The sequence below is a fragment of the Heptranchias perlo genome, chromosome 29, assembly GCF_035084215.1.
Source record: "Heptranchias perlo isolate sHepPer1 chromosome 29, sHepPer1.hap1, whole genome shotgun sequence".
Classification (NCBI taxonomy): domain Eukaryota; kingdom Metazoa; phylum Chordata; class Chondrichthyes; order Hexanchiformes; family Hexanchidae; genus Heptranchias; species Heptranchias perlo.
Window position 1 is genome coordinate 15,653,418 of NC_090353.1, and position 24,324 is coordinate 15,677,741.

General features: G+C 43.8%; 1 protein-coding gene across 2 annotated transcripts in view; it reads right to left on the reverse strand.

The window, feature by feature from the left end:
- LOC137299418 (mucosa-associated lymphoid tissue lymphoma translocation protein 1-like) overlaps positions 1-20,626 on the reverse strand; it is a 50,603-nt gene extending 29,977 nt beyond the window's left edge. Inside the window, exons 1-8 of one of the 2 annotated variants that reach the window (XM_067968149.1) lie at positions 20,519-20,626; positions 19,309-19,484; positions 17,676-17,842; positions 14,981-15,111; positions 9,514-9,658; positions 6,437-6,615; positions 4,103-4,199; positions 2,734-2,781 (exon numbers count right to left, since the gene is read on the reverse strand). In XM_067968149.1, coding sequence (XP_067824250.1) covers positions 2,734-2,781; positions 4,103-4,199; positions 6,437-6,615; positions 9,514-9,658; positions 14,981-15,111; positions 17,676-17,842; positions 19,309-19,448 — 907 coding nt within the window. In that variant the 5' untranslated portion in view covers positions 19,449-19,484; positions 20,519-20,626. Of the gene's footprint in view, positions 1-2,733; positions 2,782-4,102; positions 4,200-6,436; positions 6,616-9,513; positions 9,659-14,980; positions 15,112-17,675; positions 17,843-19,308; positions 19,485-20,466 lie in introns of both variants that reach the window. The other variant, XM_067968150.1, reaches the window with a different exon arrangement.
- Between the last annotated feature and the right edge of the window lie 3,698 nt (positions 20,627-24,324).

The window sequence follows — 24,324 nt, forward strand, 5'->3', positions numbered from 1 at the left end:
CAAGAATACCTCCAGTAAATACAAACCCAACACCTAGAACACCATAAATACAAACTCAACACCAAGAACACACCCCAGTGAATACAAAACTAACATCAAGAACACACCCCAGTAAATATAAACTAAACACCAAGAACACCTCCAATAAATACAAACCCAACACCAAAAACACCTACAATAAATACAAACCCAACACCAAGAACACACCCCAGTAAATATAAACCTAACATCGAGAACATACCCCAGTAAATACATCCCAACACCAATAACACACCCCAGTAAATACAAAACTAACATCAAGAACACACCTCAGTAAATACAAACTAAACACCTCCAATAAATACAAACCCAACACCAAAAACACCTACAATAAATACAAATCCAACACCAAGAACACACCCCAGTAAATATAAACCAGACAACAAGAACAGCTCCAATAAACACAAACCTAACATCAAGAACACCTCCAGTAAATACAAACCTAACATCAAGAACACCCCCAGTAAATACAAACCCAACACCAAAAACACCTCCAGTAAATACAAACCCAACACCAAGAACACACCCAGTAAATACCAACCTAACACCAAGAACACACCCAGTAAATACCAACCCAACACCAAGAATACCTCCAGTAAATACAAACCCAACACCTAGAACACCATAAATACAAACTCAACACCAAGAACACACCCCAGTGAATACAAAACTATCAAGAACACACCCCAGTAAATATAAACTGTACACCAAGAACACCTCCAATAAATACAAACCCAACACCAAGAACACCTCCAGTAAATACAACCCAACACCAAGAACACACCCCAGTAAATACACCCCAACACCAAGAACACATCCCAGTAAATACAAACCCAACACCAAGAACACCTCCAGTAAATACAAACCCAATACCAAGAACACACCCCAGTAAATACAAACGCAATACCAAGAACACACCCCTGTAAATACAAATCAGACAACAAGAACAGCTCCAATAAATACAAACCTAACATCAAGAACACCTCCAGTAAATACAAACCCAACACCGAGAACACACCCAGTAAATACAAACCCAACACCGAGAACACCTCCAGTAAATACAAACCCAACACCGAGAACACCTCCAGTAAATACAAACCCAACACCGAGAACACCTCCAGTAAATACAAACCCAACACCGAGAACACCTCCAGTAAATACAAACCCAACACCGAGAACACCTCCAGTAAATACAAACCCAACACCGAGAACACCTCCAGTAAATACAAACCCAACACCGAGAACACCTCCAGTAAATACAAACCCAACACCGAGAACACCTCCAGTAAATACAAACCCAACACCGAGAACACCTCCAGTAAATACAAACCCAACACCGAGAACACCTCCAGTAAATACAAACCTAACATCAAGAACACACCCCAGTAAATACAAACCCAACACCAAGAACACCCCCAGTAAATACAAACCCAACACCGAGAACACCTCCAATAAATACAAACCCAACACCAAGAATACACCCAGTAAATACCAACCTAACATCAAGAACACCTCCAATAAATACAAACCCAACATCAAGAACACCTACAATAAATACAAAACTAATATCAAGAACACACCCCAGTAAATACAAACCCAACACCAAGAACACCTCCAGTAAATACAAACCCAACACCAAGAACACCTCCAGTAAATACAAACCCAACACCGAGAACACCTCCAGTAAATACAAACCTAACATCAAGAACACACCCCAGTAAATACAAACTAAACACCAAGAACACCTACAATAAATACAAACCCAACACCAAGAACACCCCCAGTAAATACAAACCCAACACCGAGAACACCTCCAATAAATACAAACCCAACACCAAGAATACACCCAGTAAATACCAACCTAACATCAAGAACACCTCCAATAAATACAAACCCAACATCAAGAACACCTACAATAAATACAAACCTAATATCAAGAACACACCCCAGTAAATACAAACCCAACACCAAGAACACCCCCAGTAAATACAAACCCAATACCAAGAACACCTCCAAAAAATACAAACCCAACATCAAGAACACACCCAGTAAATACAAACTCAATACCAAGAGCATACCCAGTAAATACAAACCCAACACAAGAACACATCCCAGTAAATACAAACCCAACACAAGAACATATCCCAGTAAATACAAACCCAACACCAAGAACATACCCAGTAAATACAAACCCAACACCAAGAACATATCCAGTAAATACAAACCCAATACCAAGAACATACCCAGTAAATACAAACCCAAGACCAAGAACATACCCAGTATTACATACCCAACACAAGAACACATCCCAATAAATACAAACCCAACACCAAGAACACCCTAAGTAAATACAAACCCAACATCAAGAAAACTCCCTTGTAAATACAAACCCAACGCCCCCCAATAAATACAAACCCAACACCAAGAGCACTCGAAAGCACTTCACAAAAATGTAATCAGACAAAAATAGATGCCAAGCCAAAGAAAGATATTAGGCGGGGTGTCTAAAAGCTTGTCAAGAGCTGGGTTTTAAGCATGAAAGGATTTAAACACAAAGGTGAGAATTTTAAATTGGAAGGCCTGGGAAGCAATGCAGGTCAGCGATCACAGGGGTCTTGAGTGAGCAGGACTTGATGCAGGATAGGATACAGGCAATGGAGTTTTGGACGAGCTAAACCATTCTGAAAACATTACCTTTATCAGTGGCCACAAGAAGTGCCTCATTGAAGGAGGTGTTGGGTCCTTAAAGGATAAAGAAGAAATATGAACATGTGACAGCAGTAACCATGACAACAGTACAGCTCTGTTAAAATATTAAAAAATCCTCAAATAAACACTGACAGTGTGATGCAGAAAATAAAAAGCAGCAACTGAAACAGACCTCAGCAGGAATGCTTCACCTTTCACTCAGGTGCTAAGTAGATACCAAAAGAGATTCCATCTTTTTCAATCAAAGTTAAAGTTTCTATATTCCCCCAGAAAGTGCACCACCAAATGTTGAACTGAGCGGTATCGAACCCGAAGATCCCAGCTCAATTCCCCAGTGTTTGCTGAGTTGTTTTTTAATTTGTTCTCAGGATGTGGGCAACACTGGCAAGGCTGCAATTACTGCCTTCGTTACCCTGAGAAGGTGGTGGAGGGCCCTTCTCCTTGAACCACTGTGATGATGGTGCTCATTATTGAACTTGGCAGCAATTGTTTACAACTGAGTGGTTTGCTAGGCCACACTGGTGGGCATTAAGAGTCAACGACGTAGTGGTCAGACTGGATAGGGATGGCAGGCTTCCTTCTCTGATGGGCATTAGCAAACCTGTTGGGTTTTTACAACAAGCATGGTTACTGGTGCCAGCCCACAAATGACCAGATTTGTATTGAATTCAATTTCACAACTTACCATTTGGAGTCACAACCTCTGGGTTGCTAGTTCCGCATCATAAACACTAGGCTATCGTACCATAGACACTAGGCTACCGTACCATAAACACTAGGCTATCGTCCATAAACACTAGGCTATCGTACCATAGACACTAGGCTACCGTACCATAAACACTAGGCTATCGTCCATAAACACTAGGCTACTGTACCATAAACACTAGGCTACCGTACCATAAACACTAGGCTATCGTACCATAGACACTAGCTATCGTACCATAGACACTAGCTATCGTACCATAGACACTAGCTATCGTACCATGAACACTAGGCTGCTGTACCATAAACTCTAGGCTACCGTGCCCTACAGTTAGCTACTCTTAGCCAGGTCAGCGAGATCCTACAATTGGCCTCAAGCCCCTAGACTAGGGAGAGGAAAAACCAACCAAGTTGCCTGCTGCGGATTGTTATCCAGTGACACTGCTGTGCTTGTGGATGTCAGGTGAGGATAAGATGGGACTCAACAAGAAGACACGGTCAAATAGCTGGCTGACACTCATTAGAGAGGTACCAAGCAGTAGATAACAGCCGTTAAATTGTACCCAAGTATGAGTCCATTTTTTAGGAGATGAAGGGAGTAAACTGAGAATAAAGACGTTTTCAGAAGGACAGATCATTGCATTGAACGTACCGATCTCCACTGGAACGCCCTTGCTCCATTCCTCGTGATAAAGATTGAAAACGTGACAGCAATAGTTCCCACGGTCAGCAGTCGTGACTCCATTGATCTGGATTCAAAATTCATAGGAGGGAAATAAATACACTTTTACCTGTTTAAATATTTAGGTCATCACTTGGCCATGTTCTTTCAGGCAGTCATTTGGACGTAACCATGGAGAACCAATTCAGTTAAATCAACGAGTTTTCCCTTGTCTCCTTTCCATGTAAAGTATTGTCTGTATCTGTTCACTGGCCTCTGACATGGAGCTGATCTTACGATGCGGCTTTATTTGCTGAGACACAAGGCCTCAAAGTCTCTTAACAGCAAAGTACAAACTGTCCTGGTGTCTCTGCAGTGATATGGATACTGAGGCCCAAGCTCCCTAGAAGGTCCCCGGTTCTGCGTTCAAGTTAATTGATCTAACCCGGGTTGGAAGGGGGAGAGATTGGGGGTCTTACATTTGGCCTCAGCACCCCTAGGTTAGGGAGGGGGAAATCAGCCAGGAATCCTGTTCTTGATCGTTATCCGGGGATCCCTACTGGAATTGCATGCATGTCGGCATCAGGTAAGGACAGAACGAAGTTTGGCAGCGATGCTCTCCATGGTTCATCATTCTGCCAACACTCACAAGAGTGACCACTTACAAAGTAAGGGAGGACTGCCGTGGCTCAGTGGGTAGCACTCTCGCCTCTGAATCAGAAGGTTGTGGGTTCAAGTCCCACTCCAGAGACTTCAGCACATGATCTAGGCTGGAACTTCAGCGCAGTACCGAGGGAGTGCTGCACTGTCAGAGGTGGCATCTCTCAGATGAGACGTTAAAACTGAGGCCCCATCCGCCCTGTCAAAAGATTCCAGGGCACTATTTAAGGAAGAGCAGGGGACTTCTCCCTGGTGTCCTGGCCAATATTTATCCCTCATCCAACACCTAAAACAGATGATCTGGTCATTTATTTCATTGCTGTTTATGGGAGCTGGTTGTGCACAGATTGGCTGCCGCAGTTCCTACATTACAACAGTGACTACACTTCAGAAAGTAATTCATTGGCTGTAAAGCACTTTAGGACATTCTGAGGTCGAGAAAGGCACTGGTATAAATGCAAGTTCTTTCTTTCTTTCAAGGGAGGACTACCAGTGCCTGAGGAATTGTTCCCCAGCAACACACCTTCAGGAGGGGAGAAATAGAGGGAAAAAACTTAAACCCACTGAATCTCTTGAGCATAAAAGGGAAAGTGTTTGTTTCTCAAATGATCAAGTGTGGTAGCCAGGAAGCCTTACCCTGCAGACGGTGCAGGAACAGAAAGACCTGGGGTTGTATGTACACAAATCTTTGAAGTTGGCAGGACAAATTGAGAAGGCTGTTAAAAAATCATATGGGATTCTGGGCTTTATAAACAGAAGCATAGAGTACCAAAAAAAGGAAATTATGCTAAACCTTTATAAAACACTGGTTAGGCCTCAGCTCGAGCATTGTGTCCAATTCTGGGCACCACACTTTAGGAAGGATGTCAAGGCCTTAGAGAGGGTGCATAAGAGATTTACTGGAATGGTGCTAGGGACGAGGGACTTCAGTTATGTGGAGAGACTGGAGAAACTGGGATTGTTCTCCTTAGAGCAGAGAAGGTAATGGGCAGATTTAATAGAGGTGCTCAAAATCATGAAGGGTTTTGATAGAGTAAATAAGGAGAAACTGTTTCCAGTGGCAGAAGGGTCAGTAACCAGAAGACACAAATTTAAGGTAATTGGCAAAAGAATCAGAGGAGACATGAGGAAACATTTTTTTATGCAGCGAGTTGTTTATGATCTGGAATCCACTGCCTTAAAGTGTGGTGGAAGCGGATTCAATAATAATTTTAAAAAGGGAATTAGATAAATGTTTGATGGGGAAAAATTTGCAGGGCTATGGGGAAAGGGCAGTGGAGTGGGGCTAATTGGATAGCTCTTTCAAAGAGCCAGCACAGGCACGATGGGCCGAATGTCCTCCTTCTGTGTTGCATCATATTATGATTCTATCTAACATCTGCTGGACCTGAGCTGGGCGTACTTGATACTAACAATGAGGCAAAAGCACATAATTCGTGTAATATTGGTGTATGTGTCAGCGTGAGTGAGTGAGTTGAATAACTGCTCAGTCCAGGGAGACAGTCACTTCCATGGACCAGCCAGCAGCGTAAGTATTAACTAACATGCCTGCAGTGTGACAACAGCAGTGTTTATTACTTCTAACACTTGAGAAAGACCAGACCTCTATTTGAGTCAAACATTCAAGGTATCACTGGATCACTCGATCCAGAAATGGTCACAAACCTTCAGGCATGGTTCATTTGCCTCGGGCAACACCTGGTTGTTTCGGAACCACTGGTACCGGGGCGGAGGATTGCCCACAGCCGAACACAGAAGTACCATGGTATCACCCTCCTTCAGGGTCAGTGAGCTTGGCTGCACCAGGATCTGAACCCCATACGACATTGGGCAAAATCCACTCGCTGCAGAAAAAACAAAACAATTCAAATATAAAGGAAGGTGACAGATCAACTCTGCTCAATCTCAGCTAGGTCTAACACCACCAGAGCAGGACAACCCCGCTGGGATAGTGTGGAAAGACACCACTCACTGTGGTACTGAGCCATACATAAGCCAGAAGGTCCTGGGTTTGATCCCTGGTCAGTGCTGAGTTTTCCAAGTTTTCCCAAGTATGCAAAGGTGGGGAGGGTTGCTACAATTGGCCTCAGTGTGGATGGATGAGGGGAAAATCACTCAGGCTTCCTGCTCCTGATCAGTGTCAAATGAGCCCTGTAGGAAAGTGCCCTGTGGACATCAGTTGAGAAAGGTGCGGACTCTGGCTGGGGTACGGATTTCACAGTTGCTGGACCCCCTCCAGTACCTCACTAAACTGAGCATTCCACACGTCAATCATGTCCCATCCCGGCCTCACCCGAAACTCACAAAAACACAATTTCCAGACGGGGTCAATGGATAGTGATCAGGAGCGGGAACCCTGACCCACTTTGGTCTCCCTCGTCCCAGGTGCTGGAGAAGGTGCAAAAAAGATTTAGAATTTACAAGAACTGAGAGATTATAATTATCAGGAAAGATTGAACAGGCTGGGGCTCTTTTCTCTAGAAAAGAGAAGCCTGAGGGGTGACCTGATAGAGGTCTTTAAAATTATGAAGAGGTTCGCTAGGGTAGACATAGAGAAAATGTTTCCACTTGTGGGAGAGTCCAAAACTAGGGGCCATTAATATATTATAGTTACCAGTAAATCCATTGGGAATTCAGGAGAATTCATCTTAACCCAGAGAGTGGAATGTGGAACGTGTTACCACAAGGAGTAGTTGAGGCAAATAGCACAGATCCATTTATGGGGAAGCTAGATAAACACATGAGGGAGAAAAGAATAGAAGGGTTTGCTGAAAGGGTTAGATAAAGTAGGGAGGGAGGAGGCTCGTGTAGACCAGTTGGACTGAATGGCCTGTTTCTTGCTGTAAATTCTATGTAATTGTAACACCTCACTGCCAACTGAGATCAGCCAACTCAGCGATAGTCTGCACTTGGTACCTGCTCACAGGGGCGTGGGTGAAATCACTTGGGGGCGCAAGCATGGGTATACACCCCATCAGCATGGTGCAGCATTATTGAGAATGGCTGGGAATGTGAGTAACACTGATCTAACACTTCCCCAATCTCATTCATCTTGAACAGACAAGTCTTGAAAGTGTTAGAGAGAGTATGAGTCATGGACAGGCACAGGCTGCTAAGAAACAAGCATTTGAAGCCACAATTATAACACATATCAAGCAGCCATGCTGAGTGTGCAGAAGACAGCGGGTTTCAAGGTTGAAGCAGTGGGTAACAACTGTGATGGAAAGTGACCGCGTCAAGATACAGGGTGTGGGAAAGAGGAAGGAACCAGCAGAGCTAAGAATATCGAGCAACAATCACAGGTGCTGCAATCAATTTGTACATCACTGCTTCTTAAAGTGACAGTGTCCATTTTTCAAAACTTTCACAAATTCTTCATATAACTCACCCGTGGCATTGCTCAGATTTATATGGACCAGGCCTGTGGTTACTGGTTGGTGGTTATCAGTAAATCATAATCACTACAGCAGCCCTTCCTTTCTCCTAGTTCAGTCTCTCTGCCTCCAAATTTTTCTTCCTCCGAGCTCATTCCCTGCCTCTATTTATTTCTTTTTCTCTCTCTCTCTTTCTTGCGAGCTCATTCCTACCCATCTCTCTCTCACTCTCTCTGAGCCCATCCCCTGTCTCTGACTCTCTGTGTGCTCATTCCTTGCCCCTCAGACACACATACACAGGCTTGCACAAACACACATGTGCACACCCACAAACAGACATGGTGATATACATCACCACAGTGACAGGGACACCCTCACACTCCCCACTGATACACGGTGATCCCCGACCCGTTCACACTCCCCACCCCTCACATGCCATATTGCCCCAGATGCTTGCACTCTCTCTTCCCCCTCCCCAGCAGCCCAACAACTAGAAGGAATGCTGGGTTTGCTTTAAGTTGTTTTCATATTCACACAATAAACAATACATGTTAAAACATTGTTCCATTTGTCCTCAGAGTCACTGTTCTCTCCCCTCCTCTCCTGACAGCGTGACTTGTGCTGGGATACAGGTCCTACAGGCATCAGCTGCCTACCCGTACATCACCCAAGTAGTCAATTTTCATGGGTGCACCTAGACAGTAAGTGCTGGCAGGATTATTGACCATGGAGGCTTCACAGCCAAGTCCAATTTCTGCGTTCACCTGACGTTCACAGGGGAAGCTAGATAAACACATGAGGGGGAAAGGAATAACAATAACAACTTGCATTTATATAGCACCTTTAACTTAGTGAACCATCTCAAGGCGATTTCCAAACAAAATTTGACACCAAGCCACATAAGGAGATATTAGGACAGGTGACCAAAATCTTGGTCAAAGAGGTAGGTTTTAAGGAGCACCTTAAAAGAGGAGAGGTAGAGAGGCGGAGAGATTTAGGGAGAGAATTCCAGAGCTTACAATAGAAGGATATGTTGATGGGGTTAGATAAAAAAGGGTGGGAGGAGGCTCGTGTGGAGCATAAACAGCAGCATGGACCTGTTGGGCCGAATGGCCTGTTTCTGTGCTGCACATTCTATGTAATTCTATGTAACACAGACTTTCTAGCTGGGGACTTTTCACCTCCCTAACCAGCCCATTGTAGCCCCATAAAACTGCCCTGACTCAGATCTACAAACTCAGCAAAGAGCAGGGATTGAATCAGGGGCGCTCCATGTGGCTCAGTACCACATCAGGCAGGGCATGTATCCTGCCATAGCAGGAGCCTTCTCTCTATGTTCGCACATCACAAGTGTTTTTTTTTACTCGCCTGTTGTTGGGCTGCTGGCAACTCGGAGTGGGACCCACTTGGAAAACAAATATTGGGCCCCACAGTGAACCCTGCAAACATACCAGCCTCCATCACCACGGTCAACACAGTTAAAGAGAATCTCCGAGGCGTTTCCATCCCTGACCTGGACAAAAGAAATGAAGCTAATAGTGATATTGGAGAGGGTAGCAATCTCCTTTAACAAACAATTAATACGGCAGCAGGCTACAAGCAGAAGAAAGCAAGGAATGCGAGAAGGTCTTTTGCCCATCAATTCTACCCCTCCCACAGCCCACATACAATCTACCCTATGATGGACTCTACCCCACTCATTTAAACCCCCACCCCCCACACATAGCTCGTGTATAATGTCCTCTATCCTGGACTCTATCCCACCCACTTAATCTCCATTCACAGCCCATGTACAATTGACCTTATTATCCTACTATTCCACCCACATCAAAATATTCTGAGGGAAAGTTCTGTAACAATATTCCCAAATCCGCAAAGGAAATGAAACTAAAGTCCAGAATATTCATCCATCCTTACATCTCCACTGTTCAACCCTGACCTGCGCCCTCCCTGGTCCAGCAGCAATGGCTGAAGGAGACAGGTTCTTAGAAGTTCACTCCAACCTTTGTAGAAGGCGCTATGACACTACAGGAGTACAGGGACTACAAGTGATAGTCTCCCTCGTCTGTACTCATGAGTGTAAACAGCCAAGACCTTCAGGGAAGTGATACCATTGTAGATCTGCAAAATTGTGGCCTCGTGAACCTGCCATTAGATTAAGGCCTCCTGTTGTAACCATAGCAACTGGTCCTCTGTGATTGTACTCTGGGTCTCCATGTCACACAGCAGAACCCAAAGAGACCAGTTCTTACACAAAAAGTAAAGGGGGAGAATGGCACATGGAGGCCATTGCCTTAAAACAGGAGCAAAATAATGGCACAGTCGAAGCATCTGCCTAGATGTTGCAGGATGTCACATTTTTCATGAACTCTGATTCTACAATCATTGTGTGACAGATGGTCACATTTTCATTTGGGCAGGTTGCCAGTTATTTATTAATGACATCCGACTCAACCTAGGGGTGTGCTTGAAATTGTTTTGGTGACAATATAGGCCTGTACAAAATAGGCCCAGTGTCTCTCAGAGATTAACTGGAGCTTGTCCTTTAGAAGTCTAGAATTTTGGTTACCTCACCTGTCTCACTCTAATGGGAGTTACCTCGCTTGTCTCACTATAATGGGTGTTACCTCACCTGCCTCACTCTAATGGGAGTAATCTCACCTGCCTCACTCTAATGGGAGTTACCTCACCTGTCCCACTATAACAGGAGTTCATAGTATCATAGCAGCATCACAGTATGATACAGCTTGAATCTGCTTCCATCACCCTTTCATGCAATGCATTCCAGATCATAACAACTCGCTGCGTAAAAAAATGTTTCCTCATGTCGCCTCTGGTTCTTTTGCCAATCACCTTAAATCTGTGTCCTCTCCTTACTTCTCTAAGGAGAACAACCCCAGCTTCTCCGGTCTCTCCACATAACTTGAAGACCCTCATCCCTGATACCATTATAGAAAATCTCTTCAGCACCCTCTCTAAGGTCTTGACATCCTTCATAAAGTGTGGTGCCCAGAATTGAACACAATACTCCAGCTGAGGCCTAACCAGCGTTTTATAAAGGTTTAGCATAACTTCCTTGATTTTGCACTCTATGCCTCTATTAATGAAGCCCAAGATCCCATATGCTTTTTGAACAGCCTTCTTAACTTGTCCTGCCACCTTCAAAGATTTGTGCATGTGCACCCTCAGGTCTCCCTGTTCCTGCACCCCCTTTAAAATTGTACCATTTAGTTTACATTGCCTCTCCTCATGCATTAAATTTCATCTGCCATGAGTCTGCCCATTTCACCAGTCTGTCTATGTCCTCCTGAAGTCTGTTACTATCCTTCACATTGTTTTCTACATTTCTGAGTTTTGTGTCATCTGCAAACTTTGAAATTATACCCTGCATACCCAAGTCCAGGTCATTAATATATATCAAAAAGAGCAGAGGTCCTAATACCGACCCCTGCAGAACACCATTGTATACTTCCCTCCAGTCTGAAAAACAACTACTACTCTCTGCTTTCTGTCCCACAGCCAATTTTGTCCACGTTGCCACTGTCCCTTTAATCCCTTGGGCTTCAATATTATTAACAAATCTATTATGTGGTATCTATTATCAAATGCCTTTTGAAAGTCCATATACACAACATCAACCAGACTACCCTCATCAACCCTCTCCGAAACTTCATCAAAGAATTCAATCAAGTTAGAAACATTTAATATGATACGGAATCGGTTTATACCCCTGAGGGGCAAGAATTCTACTTGCCAAAAAAAACAGCCATGGACAACTAAAGAGGTAAGGGACAGTATAAGACATAAGGAAAGGGCATACAAAAAGGCAAAAAATGGCACAGATCCTGGCGAATGGGAAAGATACAAAGATCAACAAAGGGTCACAAAACAGATAGTAAGAGCTACAAAAAGTGAGTATGAAAAGAAACTTGCAAGGGATATCAAAACCAATACAAAGAACTTTTATAGTTATATTAGGAAAAAGAGGATGGTCAGGAGTAGTGTTGGCCCCTTAAAAACTGAAAGTGGGGATATTGTCATTGATAATGGGGAAATGGTGGACATGTTCAACAATTACTTTGCGTCAGTATTTACAGTAGAAAAAAAGGATAGCATGACGGAAATCCCAAGAAAACTAATATTGAATCAGGGACAAGGACTCGATAAAATTAACATAAGTAAAGCAACAGTAATGAAGAAAATAATAGCACTAAAGAGTGACAAATCCCCAGGATCAGATGGTTTCCATCCCAGGATTTTAAAGGAAGTAGGTGAGCACATTGCAGATGCCCTAACTATATTCTTTCAAAGTTCTCTAGATTCAGGAACTGTCCCTCTGGATTGGAAAATTGCACATGTCACTCTGCTTTTTAAGAAAGGAGAGAGAGTGAAACCACGGAATTATAGACCAGTTAGCCTAACATCTGTTGTGGGGAAAATGCTGGAGTCTATAATTAAGGATAGGGTGACTGAACACCTCGAGAATTTTCAGTTAATCAGAGAAAGCCAGCATGGATTTGTGAAAGGTAGGTCGTGCCTGACAAACCTGATTGAATTTTTTGAAGAGGTGACTAAAGTAGCGGACAGGGGAATGTCAATGGATGTTATTTATATGGACTTCCAGAAGGCATTTGATAAGGTCCCACATAAGAGACTGTTAGCTAAGATAGAAGCCCATGGAATCGAGGGAAAAGTATGGACTTGGTTAGGAAGTTGGCTGAGCGAAAGGTGACAGAGAGTAGGGATAATGGGTAGGTACTCACATTGGCAGGATGTGACTAGTGGAGTCCCGCAGGGATCTGTCTTGGAGCCTCAATTATTCACAATATTTATTAACGACTTAGATGAAGGCATAGAAAGTCTCATATGTAAGTTTGCCGATGACACAAAGATTGGTGGCATTGTAAGCAGTGTAGATGAAAACATAAAATTACAAAGCGATATTGATAGAATAGGTGAATGGGCAAAACTGTGGCAAGTGGAATTCAATGTAGACAAATGTGAGGTCATCCACTTTGGATCAAAAAAGGATAGAACAGGGTACTTTCTAAATGGTAAAAAGTTAAAAACAGTGGATGTCCAAAGGGATCTAGGAGTACAGGTACATAGATCATTGAAATATCATGAACAGGTGCAGAAAATAATCAATAAGGTTAATGGAATGTTGGCCTTTATATCTAGAGGACTAGAGTACAAGGGGGCAGAAGTTATGCTGCAGCTATACAGAACCCTGGTTGGACCGCACCTGAAGTACTGTGAGCAGTTCTGGGCACCGCACCTTCGGAAGGACATATTGGCCTTCGAGGGATTGCAGCGTAGGTTTACTAGAATGATACCCGGACTTCAAGGGTTAAGTTACGAGGAGAGATTACACAAATTGGGGTTGTATCCTCTAGAGTTTCGAAGATTAAGGGGTGATCTGATCGAAGTTTATAAGATAGTAAGGGGAACAGATAGGGTGGATAAAGAGAAACTATTTCCGCTGGTTGGAGATTTTAGGAGTAGGGGGCACAGTCTAAAAATTGGAGCCAGACCTTTCAGGAGCGAGATTAGAAAACATTTCTACACACAAAGGGTGGTAGAAGTTTGGAACTCTCTTCCGCAAACGGCAATTGATACTAGCTCAATTCTAAATTTAAATCTGAGATAGATAGCTTTTTGGCAACCAAAGGTATTAAGGGATATGGGCCAAAGGCGGGTATATGGAGTTAGATCACAAATCAGCCATGATCTTATCAAATGGCGGAGGAGGCACGAGGGGCTGAATGGCCTACTCCTGTTCATATGTTCCTATGTTCCTAGTCAAACACGATTTTCCTTTAACAAATCTGTGCTGACTTTCATTTATTAGCCCATACTTTTCCAGGTGCCAATTAATTTTGTCCCAGATTATTGTCTCTAAAAGTTTTCCCACCACCGACATTAGGCTGACTGGCCTGTAATTATCAGGTTTATCCCTCCCCCCTTTTTTGAACAGGGTGTAACATTTGCAATCCTCCAGTCCTCCGGCACCGTCCCCATATCTAAGGAGTATTGGAAGATTGTGGCCAGAGCTTCTGCAATTTCCACCCTTACTTCCCTCAGTAATACAGGATGCATCTCATCTGGACTAAGTGACTTTGCTACTTTGAGTACTGGCAATCTTTTAAGTACCTCCTCTTTATCTATATTTATCCTATTAAATATTACAACTTCCTCCTTTACTGCAACATTGGCAGCATCCTCTTCTCGAGCGAAAGTACTCATTTCGTACCTCAGCCAAATCCTCTACCTCCACAAGAAGATCTCCTTTTTTGTCCCTAATCGGCTCCACCCTTCCTTTGACTACCCTTATACTATTTATATGTTTATAAAAGACTTTTGGGTTCCCTTTTATGTTAGCCGCTAATCTATTCTCATACTCTCTCTTTGCCCCTCTTATTCCATTTTTTTAGATATCCCCTGTACTTTCTGTATTCAGCCTGGTTCTCTACTGTATTATGAACCTTGCATTTGTGAGAAGCCTCCTTTTTCTGTTTCATTTTAATCTCTATATAACTTACTACAATGGAAATTACCTCACCTGTCTCGCTATAATGGAAGTTACCTCAAACGTCCCATTATAAAGGTAGTTACCTCAAATGTCCCACCATAATGGAAGTTACCTTAAACGTCCTACTATAAGGTTGTTACCTCACCTGTCCCACTATAATACGAGTTACCTCCCCTGTCCCACTATTTATTAAAGCGATCAAATATCTCTCATATACTCCAGGCAATATAAAAGATGTATTTTGAATAGCTGTCCTGTGAATATCTACTGTGATAGAGGGAAGGCTGAAGTCCCTGGTCTTACCTCATATTTTCCTTGAAACCATTGATAGCCGAGACGTGGTGGCCCCACGGCCTTACAGCAGAGTGAGACCCTGTCTCCAACAACAGCATCTTGTGGCTTGGGCTGCACGATGATTTGAATAGGATGCGGGACTGTGGGAGAGGCAGACGTCAGTAACCATAACAATACAAGACTGAACACATCAAGGAGCAGTAGTCAGACCTCACCTTAACAACATTTTGCATACTTCAAAGAGATCCCTCTTAACACCTTCTTACCATTGAATCTCGTGCCTTTAGTGCCATCTAATTGTATTCTGAATAACCCCAAACCTTTTGCCTCTGCTCCCCTGCCTGGCAGATTATTCCAAACATTTCTTACTCTTTGGCTAATGCATCTGCATCAAAATTTACTTTTCATTCATTTATTTCATTCTCAGGATGTGGGGTTGTTCCACATTTATTGCCCATCTCTAGTTGCACCTTAGGAGGTGGTGGTGGGCCTTCTTCTTGAACCGCTGTAGCAGTTTGATAAAACTTGCCAGGCCACTTCAGAGGGCAGTTAGGAGTCAACCACATTGGTGTGGGATTGGAGTCACATATAGGCCATACTGGGTAAGGATGGCAGGTTTCCTTCCTTAAAGGACATTAGTGAACCAGTTGGGTTTTTACAACAATCCGACAGCTTCATGGTCACTTTTACTGATGCCAGCTTTTTATTTCCAGATTTAAAAAAAAACTGAATTCAAATTCTCAATCTGAACCCTGGTGGGATTTGAACTCACGTTCTTCAGATTATTAACCCAGGTCTCTGGATTATTAGTCCAGGAACCATAACAACTACACTACCGTACCGTACTAGGTGAATGGCAAGTTTAGGACAGATGTTCCAGAGAGTGGTCAGCAGCTAGGCCATGTTATCAGGGATGGTGGCTGAGGCCAAAATTCTGGAGACATTTAAGAAACAGCTGGATGTTGTAATGGGTGTAATGGGTATTCTGGAAGGATGGGGTCAAATGGGGTGAAGGGCCTTCATCTAAACTGATCTTACATTGTGCTCTAGCTACACTTTCCTGACTTACTTTAAACTGCACAATACACAGTTCAATGGACACCCATGAGCAAAGTTTCAATTCCTATTTTCAGTGGAAAAACTTACAGAAAGTTTCTGGGAACATTCTTGCTGCTGTTTCGATTCCTCTGACTGTCTTTACTTTGCCACTTGTAATGATTTTTTTTTTGTCGGCCGGATGTGTGGCACATGGAGCGACCCATCAGTGTATGTGAGAGAGTCTCTGAACTAAATTACCAAAATCCTACTCAGATTAGAGTTTTTGTATGCCCAATTCAGAATATACATCTCTCCCCATTTATCCATATGAAGAAGAGGAAACTTGCATTTATATAGCGCCTTTCATGACCTCAGGACGTCCCAAGGCGTTTCACAGCCAATGAAGCACTTTTCTTTTGACGTGTAGTCACTGTTGTAATGCAGGAAACGCGGCAACTAAAATTGCGCACAGCAAGATCCCACAAACAGCAATGTGATTACGACCAGATAATATGCAGAGACACTAGCCAGGGGTCCGCAAAGCCAAGGTGTGTGCTGGGGGCATTGCTGGAGTATAACCAGTTGAGAAAGTGAAGCACTGGTAAGTTTCCTACTATTGTCCAGCTCTACCTGTTAGGACTTTGGCCTTTGGGTTACCTGGAGGTGAGTGGGAATGACCCCAGCCCCCCCAACATCTACACTTCCAGGTTCTGTTAGTGAGCCAGACTGGCTGCTCAATAATTGTGTGTCCTGGAGTACTGCAGACTTGCCTGGTTTAAGTATCAGATTACCAAGTCTGCCATAGAAGATTGGTTCGATTCCAAATTTCCATTACCAGGTGTGTCATCTTGGAGGCACCTCAACCCCAAAGAGACACCATTTATAATATTGATCTCTCGTGGAGATACTCATGGTAAGTTGTGCTGTTAAATAAGGACAGAAATGTTACACTATGTACAATCTATTAGTCTGCCTATAAGGTGAAGCTGTGTCCCTTTAAGTCTAACTACGAAGTAAACAGAACCTCGGGTCATGCAGAGTTCAATTGCTGTTTGCAAATCGGAACGAGCATGTACATTTCAGGCTGCAGCAGAAAAGCACCCAGCATTTTAAGATGACTTTGTATCTGTAACAAAGTGAATGTCAGTGCCCACTGACAAATCATTTTTAATATCACTAGTAGCTCTCCCATGGTGCTGTCATGGTGAGTCAGAGGAAGTGCTATTTATACCAACAGGAACATTACACCAAGTAAAACATAAATATTCTGACTCTGGTTCCTGAAGACTTCCTTATTTTTTTTAAAAGCGACACAAGAATTTGAGTGTGACAGAGAAGTATTGTTATGAATTGTGTGCTAGACATAAGATTATGTACTTTTGTAAGATTATGAGTAAATGTCTCCTGGTGATGCTCACAGTAAGTCAGAGGATCCATTGTTCTATAAGGGCAGGAATGTTATACCATGTTAAATACAATGTATTATTCTGCTGCTAAAGTGTAGGTGTGTGTCCCTTTAAGGCTGCAAGGAATAATTTTTGGACATTCTTGAAATGAATAGTGGGGTAAAAATAAACTGCAGCATCACAATCACTGCTGTCTCCTAAACTCTCAGGGGCATTGCTGCAAATGATTCACCCTGTGTCATCTCCATGATGTTACTCACCCATTGACATCAGGCATTGCAATGCCTCTGTGTGTCCCATCTTATCCAAACAGCAGAGTAGAAAGTTCAGCGGGCAGGCACGATCCGCCATTAACCGGACAAAATATCGGCCTGGGCTTCCATCCGGCTCAAGAACCTTCAGCGAGCAGGTCTCCAACTCCTTCTCACTGTCAACAGATTTACACATAAATGGTGGGCCAAATACAACAACAACTTGCATTTATATAGCGCCTTTAACGTAGTAAAACGTCCCAAGTCTGTTTCTGTGCTGTAACATTCTATGATTCTATGATCTAAATATAACCAGAGAACTTTTAGGATAAGAAACGACCATTAGGCCCAACAAACCCATCCCTTTTTCAGATATGAATCCCACCTACCCACCTCTTACTATATCCCTCAATCCCAACTACCCACCTTCCCACCATATTCCTCAATCCCACCTACCCCCCCTTCCTACCACATTCCTCAATCCCACCTACCCCCCCTTCCCACCGTATTCCTCAATCCCAACTACCCACCTTCCCACCATATTCCTCAATCCCACCTACCCCCCCTTCCCACCGTATCCCTCAATCCCAACTACCCACCCCGTCCCACCATATTCCTCAATCCCAACTACCCCCCTTCCCACCGTATCCCTCAATCCCAACTACCCACCCCTTCCCACCATATTCCTCAATCCCACCTACCCCCCCTTCCCACCGTATTCCTCAATCCCATCTACCTATCCTGTCACCTTATTCGTCAGCTCCACCTAGCCACCATATCGCTCAATGCCTTCTCTCTCCAGACACGTGTCTAATGACCTCTGACACCATTTTGACTGTCCACTTCAAAGTCCTTCCCTGATAATTTTTATTACCTTTTTGGGTGAAAAACCTCCCTTACTTCTAACTTACCCATTTTTTAGCTTGTGTTCCTCCTATTTGAACCTTTCAATATTCTGACGGCCTACTTTGGTTGGGATGGTGGGCAGTGTTCAGCTGTGTCAGGTCAGCCCCACAGTCTGGATCCCTCTCCCTAAACCCTCTCTTTGCCATGTTTTTTCCTGCTACCTCTCTCCCTTCCTTCAAAATCCTCCTCAAGATCTATCTCTTTGATCATGCTTTCAGTCAGCACCCCTCACCACTCTCCCAACACTGTTATTTTCGTGCTGTGGGACATGAAAGGGGCTTTATAAGTGTAGGTTGTTGTTGAAGCAGCCATGTCGTGAAATGACTGTGCATAATGAGCTCTCGGGGGACAAAGTGCTAATGTGGACATGATCCTTCAATGGGTCTGCTGCTCACACACAGGATGGGCAGAGAGAACCTCAAGACCACAAGCACATCTGGAGTTCACCACCGAGATCTCTCACTCCAGCCGGAGATCATTGAATCATACAGCACAGAAGGAGGCCATTTAGCCCATCATCCCTTTACCAGGGATGAATGAAGGAACTTACATTTATACAGCACCTTGTCGCGCCTGTCACCACATCCCAAAGCACTCATACAATGAATTATTCTGAAGTACAGTTACTGTAATGTGGTCAAACGTAACAGTGGTGTTGGTTGAGGGAGGAATGTTGGCCAGGATTTGTGTCACCATTTCTAACAGTCCTGTGGTGGGACAGTAAATGTGTGTTTACCTGCACTTGAACCGTTTGTCTGTGCCAACAACTTCAGCCAGTTTCCTCCATCCCTTTGTGGTGCAGTTGTCCAGAAGTATGCCGAGCCTCCTCAATGTTACTTCCCCAAGACTATTTAACGGCAAACTCCGGTGCTCCATGGTTTCTTCTTCAGCTTCTCATGAGAATGGCGAGTTCTGCTGGAAGCACATTGCAAAGAGGCAATCGTGATAGCTGTGTCGCCACCAGACCCGTCCGAACCACGGGGAGGGAAAGACACTTGGTTGAAACTATCACGGGGACACAGCCTGTGCAGTAATAATCTGTCCTACCAATGGGATCTAATTCAAACTATGAAAGGTTCTCAGAGTAAACAGTGAAAGATCGTTTCCATTGATTGGCGAATCGGCCACTATTGTTAGAACGAAGGGGGAAGTTAGAACAATTATTTTTCACAGAGTGTAATTAGACCATGGAATGCTTTGTCACGACTGGCTATTCAGGCAGAGACTGTAGGAACATTAAAAAGGTAATAGGATATGTATTTAGAAAGGAATAATATAAGAGGAAAAAATGCTGGAAATACTCAGCAGGTCAGACAGCGACTGTGGAGAGAGAAACAGAATTAGTGTTTCTGTTAACTCTGTTTCTTTCTCCACAGATGGTACCTGTCCTTCTGAGTATTTCCAGCATTTTCTGTTTTTATTTCAGATTTCCAGCATCCGCAGTATTTTGCTTTTATAATATAAGAGGATATCGGAAAAGAGCAGAGAAATGGGATTACCATAGATAGCCCTAGCTGAAGAGTCAACACCAGCACAGACAGGATGGGCTGTAATTCAATGATTCTATGGGTTATAACAGATTCATTAAGTATTTACCCGCAGTCTTCTATACGATAAAACATTTAAAAAATCAAATGAACCATTGAAAACAAGGAACTCGTCAGTCCTAAGCAATGGGAATTGTGCATTTGTTATTAAACAGCACTCCATTCCAAATTTAACAGGCAAAGGTTCTGAAAATTATTAACACAAATATTTTAAACAATTTCACATAATTAGTAAAACTTCAAATTCCAAAATAAAAATAGAAAATGCCACAATTACACATCAGGACCCTTCGGTTCTCCACCCAAAACATTAACCTGGGTGTTTCTCTCTTTAGGCGATGACAGACCTGCTCGAAATTTCCAGCATTTTCTAATTTTGAAAGGATTGTTGAAACTTGCCTCTCGTTGACTGGTCTGGAAACTGTCGAGATACAGACGGTGCCCATGTGGGATTAGGGCTTGTTCAGTTTCACATTGGTTAGAAATCATTCACAGGCTCCCAACTAGTCGCTGCAGTAAACAAGTGATTTAATGCAGGGTCTCTTCAAAAAAAAAAGGAAGTGTACACACACATACAAACCTGAGGATGTGAAACTCAAGACACAGATATAAAAACACTCACTTCTGCTTTTCCGTTTAAAGTTCCCCAACTTCACTAAGTGCACACCAATCTGCTCCCAATAAAGCAGAACAGCAAGATTTTCAGGTTATAACACGGCAGAATCAAATGCTCTTCAACCTTGTTTTATACCACAAACAATTGAACGGCTCCTTTGATGGCTTATTGGGTAAATTCACTGCCTGACGAGATTAATCCAGATGCAGGGCTCGGGTTCAATCGTTGTTCTGTGCTAAATGAGCTGATCTCAGTTAGGGGGGGAGGTATCACGGCCCAGCTGAACATCCCATTGAGATCAGCAGTGGGAATTCTGGTTGAATTTGATCCCTCCTCCCTCGCCCACATCCGTTGATGTCAGTTGGCGCACCTTGATTGCTGCCCTGTCTGAGAGCAGCTAACTCAACACAGATTCAGCCTAGCCTTCTCTGGTCTGTACGGCTCAACATTGAATAGAGCACAGCATTTACCTGCTGACTGATAGCGTGTGTGGGGAAAAGAGGTAGGAATTCAGGAATAGTCAGAGGAAGGAGTTGATTGGCTAGCCAATATCTGAGGAGGGATAACACAGCCAGAACAACAGAGTCAGGAAACCACCTGTTGTCCTGCACAGGTCCTTCACCATCACACAATAGAATGAAGTCAAATGTGATATACCTAAAAACATGAAAGAAAACCTTAACCTGCCCCATCCCACACCTTGACACAACTGGAGGCAGAGGTGCACAAAGATCTTACTAGAAACTTAAATGTTACCTTAAAGAAATCCGGCCTTCAGAAAGAAAGTTCCTACGTTTATTTGAAGATTCATTACACAGTTTGTACCCTCTGGGTTAAAAAGTTACGAGTTCAAACCCTGCTCTGAGACTCGGATGCTTCACTGTCAGGAGCACCAAGAGATTGAAAGACTTGCATTTTAGCAGCACCTTATCGTGTCAAGCACTTCACGTACAATGAGTTGCTTTCAAAATGCAGTCACTGTTGTTATGTAGGTGGATGCAGCAAAAACAGCAAAGTCCTATAGACAGCAAATGAGATAAATGACCAGATAATCTATTTTTTGGTTGTGGTTTAGGGAGGAATGTTGGTCAGGACAGCTGGAAAATTCCCTGCTCCTCTTTGAATAGGAGAGGGGATGGAAAGACTGAGGGGTGTAGGGAGAGATGCCGGAGAGTAGGACCTAGGCAGCTGAAGGCACGGCCGCCAATGGTGGGGCAAAAGAAGGGGGATGCACAAGTACAGGAGTCAGAGGAGCAGAGTGCTTGGGGTGAGGGGTTATAGGAGATAAGAAGGAGCGAGGACATGGATAGATTTAAAGACAAGGCCAAGAATTTTAAATTTGAGGCACTGGGGGACCGAGAGTCAGTGTAGGTCAGTGAGGATGGAGATGATGAGTGAGCAGAACTTAGTGTGGGATAGAATATGAGCAGTATAGTTTCAGGCAAGCTGCAGTTTAAAAAGGGTGATGGAAAGAAGACCAGTCAGGAGAGCATTGGATTAATCAAGTCTTAAAGTGATACAGGCAAGAATGAGAGTTTTAGCGACAGATGGACTGAGCTAGGGGCAGAGATAGGCAGTGTTACAGAGGTGGAAGTAGCCGGTCTTTGTGATGGAGATGATGTGGGATCAGGAGCTCAGCCTGCAGTCAAAGATGACGCCAAGTTTTCAAACAGTTTGGTGCAGCCTGAGGCAGTGGTCAAGGAAAGACATGGAGTTGGTAGTGAGTAACGGACTTTATAGTGATGATGGCTTCAATCTTCCCAATGTTCAATTGGAGGAAGGTAAAACTCTTCCAAGACTGGTTGTCAGGCAAGCAGTCTGACAAAGCAGAGGCAATGGAGGGGGTTGAGAGAGGTGCTGGAGAGGTAGAGCTGGGTGCCAGCAACGTATATGTGAAAGCTGATCCTGTGTCTGCAGATGATGTCACCATGTGGATGAGGAAGAGGAAAGGTCCAAAGATGGATCCCTCAGGGATTCCCGAGGTTACGGTGTGGGGGTGGGAAAAGAAGCCATTGCTGGAGATGTTCTGGCTACAATTGGATAGGTAAGAGTGGATCCAAACAAGGCCAGTGCTGCCGAGCTGGAGAATGGAGGAGTGGTTTGGAGGAGGATGGTGGAGTCGATCATGTTGAAGGCTGCAGAGAGATCATGGAAGGATAGTGCACCAATGTCACAGAGAACGTCGTTCATGACTTTGGTTAGGGCCGTTTCAGTGCTGTGGGAGGGATGGAAGCCGGATTGGAGGGATTCAAACAAAGAGTTGTGGAGAGATGGGTAGGGAGCTGGGAAGTGTCAACATATTCAAGGATCTTGGAGAGGAAAGGGAGGTTGGAGATGGGACAGAAATGAGCAAGGACAAAGGGCACAAGGGAGGGGTTTTGAGGATGATAATAATGATGGCAGTTCTGAAAGCTGAGAGGGACAGTGCCTGAGGAGAGGGAACCATTTACAATATCAGCCGGCATGAGGGCCAGAAAGGGTGGTCAAGAGATTAGTCGGACTGAGGTCAAGGGTAGTTTAGATGGTCTCTACCTTGGTGGCAGAGAAATCAACGCGCTCCTTGCAGCGTTGTTAGAGATGAGGATGGAGGAGATAGAGGAGAGGGGTTTAAGGAGGTCAATGGTGTTATTTTTGCCCTCCAGTATGATCCTAATGGACAGTTTTGGCAGAGCAGAGCAAGGCTTGTGGAGCTTAATATGGTCAAGCGAAAGCTGGCAATAGATGGCAAACCCCTCTCCCCATCTCCTCCATTCTCATCTCTAACAACAATGCAGGGAGCTTATTGATTTCTCCATCACCAAGATAGAGACCATCTAAACTACGCTAGTACCTCCTTCCTCTACCCCTCAACTCCAATTTCTCTTTAGTTTCTCCCCATCTGCCCCTGTCCTTTCCCAGTTTATCTCATCCATGAGATCTTCTTCCTGCTCCGATGACCTCACTCTGACTAATCTCTTGGCCACCCTTACTACTCATTTCTGTGTGCCAGGTACTCTCACGTTGGTGCCCCTTGGACTGGAGGAAAGATGGAGGTCTTACCACTGGGGAGGCATCGAAGGTTTTGCTAGGGACAAGGCTATCAAAATAGAGATGAGGGAATGGTTGAGCAAATTGACAGCTGCAGAAATATCATAGTGAATGGAGGCCAAAGGCTATGCAGTTGGGAGTTTGAAAGTATCGTTATAAGTAACTTGGGGAGAAAGAGTTTTTTCCAGGGACAGATGGATGGACATTGGGCTGAATGAGAGCAGTGGAATGTGGGTATACAAGGAAGTGGTCAGAGAGACCACTGAAGTGGAGACTCCCTCAGTACTGCACTGAAGCGTTAGCCTAGATTAATTGCTCAAATCCTGGAGTTGTATTTTTGAATCCACAGCCTTCTCAGGTGACAGTGCTACCAACTGAGCCACTTAAATATTAAACTCACATCACCAAGAGCACTTACTTCCATCTCCGTAACATTATCCACCTCCACTGCTACTATCAATGCAATGTCAACTCTAGACTTGGTTTCTCCAATGTCCTCTTTGCTGATTTCTCAACCTCTGTCTTCCATGAATTTCCAACTTATTCAAAACTCAGTTGTGTG